The sequence below is a fragment of the Sceloporus occidentalis genome, unplaced genomic scaffold (genome assembly GCF_023333645.1).
Source record: "Sceloporus occidentalis isolate IW3139 unplaced genomic scaffold, rSceOcc1.0.p SCAF_514, whole genome shotgun sequence".
NCBI lineage: Eukaryota > Metazoa > Chordata > Lepidosauria > Squamata > Phrynosomatidae > Sceloporus > Sceloporus occidentalis.
The window spans coordinates 1-7,865 of NW_028317494.1; the positions used below are offsets into that span (position 1 = coordinate 1).

A 7,865-nucleotide genomic window follows, 5' to 3' on the forward strand; every position below is an offset into this window, starting at 1 on the left:
CTCTATAATGATATCACCCTCGTCGCTGTGTGGCTATTCAGCGCGTGGCTTCCTTCCTCTCACACGGCATCTGCCTCTTGGCTTTTTTTTTTGCCCCCGATCTTTGGACCTGCATCAGTTTAGGGCGTCTGGGAAGCCGTTTCAGACACGGATTGTAATCTCATTGTACCTCTGTCTGTCTCGTAGATCTTGGCTCACCGGCTCCACACTGAAGACTATAAATTATAACATTTTGAGCTTTGATCCCCGTGTTCTTGATGGAAAAGTTCGAGTGGATCCTGGTTGTGGATCCTGTGAAACCGGTAAGTGGCTGAGCAGTCTTCACATACGGGAAATCGTATTTCTGATGTCGGATAGACCCAAATATCTCTCGGCTCTGGATATGCTGGATTTTTTGTGACGCGTTTCTGCCACCAGCGCCAGCTTTCTCGCTAAATGGTGTTTTTATATAAATATTTTTTTCCCAGTTAACTTTTGCAAGATTTTACTTGCCTGATCTGGTTCCTGGTGTAGAAAAGGCAATCTACGTTGATGATGATGTCATTGTCCAAGGTATGCCACTCATGCACGTTCTTTTTATCGTGAAATAAATTGTCTTCTTACCTCTGGCAACGCTTTTCTTCTCGTTCTGCGCAGATGACATTAAAGAACTTTTTAACACGCCGGTGAAGGCCGGCCACGCGGCTGCTTTCTCCGACGACTGTGATTCTGTCACCTCTAAATTTCTTGTTCGAGGTGCTGGCAATCAGGTGAGGCTTTCTGATCAGCGCGGGGGTTTGGGGGGACTCTTCTTGGTTGTTTTGTGGATCGTTTCCCAGCAATTTCTTGGGTCCTGTTGGGTCAGTCTTTTGGAAGAAGCTGCAGGCTGTCCTCCCGCTCACCCCTTGATTGATTTAAATAAGACATTCGTCATTACTTTGCTTTTCAGTACAATTACATCGGATACCTAGACTACAAGAAGGACAGAATCCGGAAGCTGGACATGAAGGCGAGTACCTGCTCCTTCAACCCCGGCGTCTTTGTGGCTAATTTAACAGAGTGGAAGAGACAAAACGTCACTCAGCAGCTGGAGAAATGGATGGAGTTAAATATGGCGTGAGTGTCCACGCTGTCATCTCCCCTGCATGTTAAGCATTGGCTGAGGTGTCTGCATGCAGATAACGTTTGGAGATAGAATTGTGTGTTTAATATCATTCCCTCACTGGCAGCGATGTGACATCGTACAGAAGCGCCTGCCTTGTGTTAACCGTTATGTTGTGTCTCTAGCGAGGATTTGTACAGTAAGACCCTCGCCGGCAGCATCACCGCCCACCACTGCTGATCGTGTTTTACCGGCTCCACTCCAGCATTGACCCGATGTGGCACTCAGACATCTAGGTAAGCCGTGGATCACGTTTACGGTGTAGAAAGGCCTGCCAGCCACGGTCTTGGTGCGTTATTTGAAAGCTGTGTAAAGATGTATGAACTAATAATTGTTTCCCCTTCAAGGTTCCAGTACAGGGAAGCGGTATTCTCCACAGTTTGTGAAAGCAGCCAAGCTCCTTCATTGGAACGGTCACTTCAAACCCTGGGGAAGAACAGCCTCCTACGGAGAGGTTTGGGAAAAGTGGTACGTGCCGGACCCCACGGGGAAATTCACCCTGATCCGAGGCATTCGGGCCACGATGGAAACTGACATGGTTCCTTTCATCATGAACATTAAAAGCCACCCGTGTGAGGATGGGGCTGAAGCCTCGGGATGCCTGTCCCCCTAAACCCAACCTGTATTGTCCACAAGCGCTATGTATCGGCTCATAGCAATACCAAGTGTAAATATTTTCTCAAGCAGGAATGGTGTCCCCCCCCCCCCCCTTTGTTTTTGTGAATATTGTTAAACTTAAGGAAATGTATATTTTTTTATATGGTCAGGCTAATGTATTCTGACTGAGAAAAGTATATGTTACCAGGTTTGGGGAAGACTGGGCTCTCTCATACTTGTTGCTCGAGCTACAGTGTGATTAAATAAATTGTTACAAGACTTTGTCCTAAGAGCTTGCACTTCCTGCACGGAGTCAGTTTTAAATGATACAAACAGGCAAAGGTTCAATTCTGTTACACATCATATTTACTTTCCGCTTCCAACACCTCTAGGACTTAATACAAATGATTCATCAGATTCACAGAACCCATGTTTCATCTCCACGGCCAGGAGCAGTACAGAGAATGAAGAGTTTACACAGATAATGGAGGGACAGCAAGCGCGAAATGACAAACCCAATCTCAGACAAAATCTCTATTAAAGTCGTAAGAATCATCATCTTCCTGTTTGTCGAAGCAGACCGATCTAATCCCATCTTTTGGAGGTATTGCTTTGATATCTAAAAAAAAGACAATAGTTTTTTAAAATTTGCTACAAAACTGATAAATGCCACCTACGCCCAGAAATGCAGGTGTGTTTAAATCGCACACCAAGTCCCCTAGACCAGACTACCTGCTAGGCTTCACCCCCAAAACCTCATTAAGCCCCCAGCTGCAGAATAGAATGTTCCCCTAAAAGCCGGACGTCTTGGGATTAACGTGTCGGGGGGACAAGCTCCAGTCTACAGTCAATACAACGGAAATGACCAGCAGAGAACCCACCGTTTTTCTGTGTGGAGTCCGGTTCCTCAGACACTTCTGGGCTTTTCTCCTGTAAGCGGAAAACACAAAATAAGCTCTACAGCGAGATAAAGAGCGAGAACGAGACAAAGAGCAGAACTTCAACGCTTACCCCACTGTCCTCATCCTCTTTATCAGCTTCCCCCAAAACGTTGTCGTCATCCTCCTCGCTGTCAGGGTCTTCAGGCTCCTGATCGACCGCCATCTGTTCCTGTTCTACCTTTTGTACAATTCATTCTCATCCAATATGCCACTGTCAGACCGGGTGATTTAAACAAAATGCTGCCAGCAGAGCTGGGACACTTCAGTGCTGCGGGGTTGGAGCATGAATTTACAATACACACACTTTATAGTCAAACGTTATCAATTTCCCTGCAGTAAAATGGACCATGCAAATTTAAAGAGATAGTGAAGGAGCGTGCAAGGCGAGAGCGCATCGCACACGAGACAAAAATAAAGCAAAAGGTGAACGAAAAGCTGATCCGTCACACGAGGCTCACCTTTTAACAGTCTGAAGGTTGTCTGCCTCTAGAAGCCCCAGGTTAAGACCTTCCCGGAGCCGGCCCGTCATGGCTCCATCGATATGTTGGCACTTAGCAGCCGGTGGGGATGAATGGTAACTCAGCTTCGCTCTGCGTGACGGAGACAAAGCAGAGGGGCTTCCAATCAGTACTTATTGTGCCATTTAAATATTAATGATTCCATCAAAGACATTTTGTTAGGTCTACAGGAATCGCCAAGCGCCTATCAGGTCTGTCTGCACAGAACGGGATCATTTCAATCGCTTGGAGCTCCGGATTTGGACCGATACCCGTTTTGGCCTCTTATCCACAAGTCACAAAGAGCTTAGTCCGCCATACGGCGACGGGCCCTGAACAGATGTTAGCATTAAACAATTTTCCTCACCCAATCCAGTCATTCAGTAACAGCTCTGCCGCGCTCTCCGTGTCGGGAATGCCGCCCTTCTTCAGCATGCCTCTTTTATGCGCAAGTAACGTTAGAAACTCCAAGGGGCTTCGGAAGTCTGAAATGTTGTACTGTAACATAACCTGTAACAAAAATACAAGTTTATTGCAAGATATGTAAGAGTGTATTGCTTAAAATGGCTTCGTGCCGCTGGAAATCCCATGCGCCCCGTCTCCACAAACTCGTGAAATATAAAAATGTGTCAATGACCATAAGGTTACAAAGTGAAAAATCATTAAACGCAGAGGACATGATCTGCCCCGGATGGTGTTTGGAGCAGACGATGCGCGACTACATCATTTTCATGTGAACTTGACCCACCCATGGGCAAAATGGAGGTAAACATTATGCCAACCTGGAAACATTTGAGTAGAGACTAAAGCCTCTGCTGCAAACCTTAAGAACCAAGCAGGGACCCCACGAAAGTCGAGTGGTCAGTAGAATGAAAGGTTAGCTTCACCGTCCAGACTCTACTGCAGTCGCACGCCAGCATTAATAAAACAACTTGTTGATTCGCTAAACGAAATTAAATTGACCGCTGAGCTACAAGCCCCACCACTGCTCCTGGCCATTCACGATGGAAGTAGACTTACCCCTGGGTTGTGTTACTAACCTGCTGTTTATCGCTGTGCTTTAAGATGACGTTCACAGCTCCCAGGACGCCATCACCAACAGCCTCATGGATGCCTCTCAGTGTCACTGTGACTTCACGGTTTACTGGGAGACACCACAAGGCCAGGACCATCAATCATTTTGATCTGGTTGTCGATATTCACCTCCTGCAGGACTCTAAAAGACAGGAATCGGGCACACATTATATCATCCCATCCCAGCACAGGAACAGACGTGACCCTGGGGCAGGGTTCAGAGTTGGATTGAATGGACCCTCCATGGGAAAGTCAGTTCCAATTTGTCATCACGTCCCATAAAATAACACTGTCTGGGCCCTTGTATGAAAGTCACAGTTTGAGAGGCAGCTCCAGAGAAGAGCGGCGCAGCCCCCCAGGGGCTTATGGAGATCAGGATCAAAAATAGGCTAGAGGGAATCTTATAAAACCTGTTACACGAATCACTGAATAAAGAGAGAAGCACAACCTATTCCATTCCACAGCAGCCACACGAGCCTGATAGCGGCTCACTGGACGACTTACCCGAATACTAAACGTTAAGTGAGATCCCAGATCAGAGCCCAACAGATCAGAGCCCAACGTTCACACAGGTTGCAAAGACTTACTTTGTGGTCCCTTTCATGGCTCCCACTTTACAGACATGAATCTGCCGTAAACTGTTGATCAAACTGCTCTTGCCAACGTTTGGAAATCCTACAACAAAATACGAGAGAAAATTGATGCTTTTTATTTCTCCCCAAAGCTGTATTCCTGCTGGTTACACATCAGACTAATCTAGTGTTTGCAGCAACATGGCTGTTATATAGACAGTCCGCATACAGCAGCAATATCTCAGGAATGGACACGGATCAGAGTTTGTTCCAAAACAAAGGTTCTCTCCTACCTATTATCCCAACTTTAATTCCTATATTCGGGGAAGGACACAGGTCGTGGAGGAGCCTCAGCAAAGCATTTCCTCCATAACAGACGGTCCCGTGTGAAACGTCGATACAGCCAGGCTTCACCTTCTTCTCCTCCTATAATATATAATAGAACGTGTAAAACACGCTAATAATTCCATAGGCCGGCCTTCGTAGGAAGAGTAAAACATTTACCAGTTTCCGTTCCTGTACTTGCGTGGAACATTTAAACACCAGGGTCGGGATCTCTTTATTTAGGAAACACAACCATTTTCAGATTCGCCTTGGGTACCAAGTCTGTAAGGTACAAAATATTTAAGAATAAACAGATGATATTTGGAAGCGAGCGAAAAGCTTGCATACGGGGCTGTAGAGCGCCAGTTATTTGCAATCCAGCGGATAAGAGATAATACGGGGAGATCAGAGTTGGATCTGACAGTCTTCATAATTGGATCAGACTGGAATGCTTTCCTCATCTCTCCCCAGACCAAGTGAGACCAGAGTCGCCAAGCCTGACTTCACTAACCACTTTTATTGAGGATGAGGAAGAGCTTTTTGTTTGGGAACCTGAGGACCGCTTCCTCGGCCTGCACACATCGGCTGCCGATGGGATCCCTGGCGTCCAGCACCTCCAAGACAACATCCGAAGCCTCGATCACCTGCAGGGCAGAGGGGAACGATACAGCAAAGGGGGGCAGACAAACCCTCGCCTAAATAACGGGGTCCCTAAAATATCAACGATACTGACTAGATAGAGGACCCCCAGCGCTTGCCCTTCCTGCTGAATGATTTATATGTGGAATTTATTCCTTCACTATTTACCTTCTTCACTTCACCGCACAAAGACCTCTCAGAGATGTCATTGCCTCGGTTACCAGATTTCAGTTTGGATTTTTCTTTCTTTTCCTAAAGCAAAATGGATTCAGACAGATTGTCAGTAAAATTATGTGATGAGGTCAAGCCTGGACGAGACGCTGTATTCTACCACCTGGGAGGAAGCAAAATGGGGGGGGGGGGAGAGAATCTGGGATCTCCAAATCTTTCATCCCCGCAGTACAAACAACCGCTTTAAAAGCGCGAAGAGTCAGCGGTTTCGTGGAACGCCTCGTTTCATTCGCTTATTCCTCGCAAATTTACCGTTTTCTCTGTCTTTTTCTTTTCAGGTGAATCAGATTTGGTTCTCTCAATGTTTCTTTTCTTCGCAACTTCTTTCTGTCTTTCAAGCTTCTGAGCTTGCTTCAACTCCTCGCGCTAAAATATAAAGGGTTAAAAGTGGCTCAAAACAGACTCGTCCGCTCTGGGGATCTAGAAGCGTTCTGGAGGAGACCCCATCCGCTGGCAACATCTTCATCCCCAAACAGCTCGACGTAGAGATCCGCACACGTCTCCCCGCGAGCCAACCTGACCCGTGAACATTAGCCACGCTGAGTGTCTGCCAAGGCCACAGTTTACGCTGCACTTTGCATTCTGGGAAATGCTGCACGGCCAGCATACTCCCTGCTTGCCAACAAAATAAAGCAAAAAGCCCCCAGTACAGAGGGACGTCTTTATTACCCGCTGCTTCCGCAGCTCTGCCTCCCGGAGGACGTCCTCTTTAAACGGGGCATTGTTGGGGACAGTAATGTCCTTCTTTGGCTTCTTGAAACCACTTTTCTTTGCTTCTTTCCTCACTTTACGTTTGTGATCTCTGACCTGGGGAGGGGTAGGAAGAAGAAACAAAACAGGTGAACAAAGCGCACCGGTCAGCAGCACGTCCCCCCCCCCACGCAAAGCGCACCGGTCCGCAGCACGCCCCCCCCCCGGGCGCGCAAAGTGCACCGGTCAGCAGCACTCTCCCCCTGCGCAAAGCGCACCGGTCCGCAGCACGCTCCCCCCCTGCAAATCGCACCGGTCCGCAGCACGCTACCCACCGCGCAAATTGCACCGGTCCGCAGCACGCTACCCACCACGCAAATCGCACCGGTCCGCGGCACGCTACCCACCACACAAATCGCACCGGTCCCCCCGCAGAGCGCAACAATCCACGGCACACTCCCCCCCCCCCCCCGCAGAGCACTTGGAACCACTTCATTTAGAATGGCAGCTCCGTCCTGTCGGTGCCTTTGAAGCAGGAAAAAGCGCTCACCTTCTTCTGAATCTTATAGCGTTTGCTGCATGTCATCCGCTTGCTGCCCTTCCTGAGCTCTGCAACAGAGAAGATACCGGTCAACAACGAGTCACGGTAACGGCACGCACATTATATTACATCACATTTACTTATAACGCGCCGGCAGATTGTGCATCTCTGTTACAGTCAGAAGAACAATACCACATACAATAACACACCGCACCACATGCCCTCAATCTGCCAATCACTGGCGTGTCCTGCAGAATCCCCTCCCCCGTGCATCTACAAAGGGACACCACAAATTTAAAGTGACCTCTTAAGGGGCATCTGATGGCTGGACTGTCCCTTTAAGTAACCCCCTCCCCTGTTCCTTTACTTGTAAGAACATGGGGCAGGAATCAGAGGGAGTTATTTAGACCCCCCCCCTCCCCGGGGACACCCGGTCCCGCTCTGTACGTCCCTCTCCCCGGTGACATTCGGTCCCGCTTTGTACGTCCCCCTCCGCGGTGACACTCGGTACCGCTCTGTACGTTCCCCTCCGCGGTAACACTCTAAGGCTTCACTCACTGGGTCGTTTCATGGTTCCCTTCACTACTGCTTGAGACACGCGGAGAAAAAACGTGCGCG

At 48.3% G+C, this 7,865-nt stretch overlaps 1 protein-coding gene, 2 non-coding genes and 1 pseudogene across 3 annotated transcripts; 1 reads left to right on the forward strand and 3 right to left on the reverse strand.

Annotated features, from left to right (window-relative positions):
* The first annotated feature begins 186 nt into the window (after window positions 1–186).
* Window positions 187–1,754, forward strand: LOC149271436 (glycosyltransferase 8 domain-containing protein 1-like; annotated as a pseudogene).
* Window positions 1,755–2,990: 1,236 nt separating this feature from the next.
* LOC149271437 (guanine nucleotide-binding protein-like 3) lies at window positions 2,991–7,818 on the reverse strand. The gene is given in 15 exon segments (XM_089507417.1): window positions 2,991–3,009; window positions 3,138–3,269; window positions 3,544–3,686; window positions 4,217–4,318; window positions 4,320–4,392; window positions 4,838–4,925; window positions 5,116–5,248; window positions 5,327–5,405; window positions 5,407–5,428; window positions 5,658–5,790; window positions 5,954–6,037; window positions 6,269–6,382; window positions 6,686–6,823; window positions 7,257–7,315; window positions 7,806–7,818. Coding segments are annotated over 15 exon segments (1,332 nt in total).
* Window positions 4,468–4,522, reverse strand: LOC149271438 (small nucleolar RNA SNORD69). Its single transcript, XR_016279748.1, has one exon. It is a non-coding gene; the product is annotated as a small nucleolar RNA SNORD69 (small nucleolar RNA).
* LOC149271439 (small nucleolar RNA SNORD19) lies at window positions 5,539–5,612 on the reverse strand. Its single transcript, XR_016279747.1, has one exon. It is a non-coding gene; the product is annotated as a small nucleolar RNA SNORD19 (small nucleolar RNA).
* Window positions 7,819–7,865: the final 47 nt, after the last annotated feature.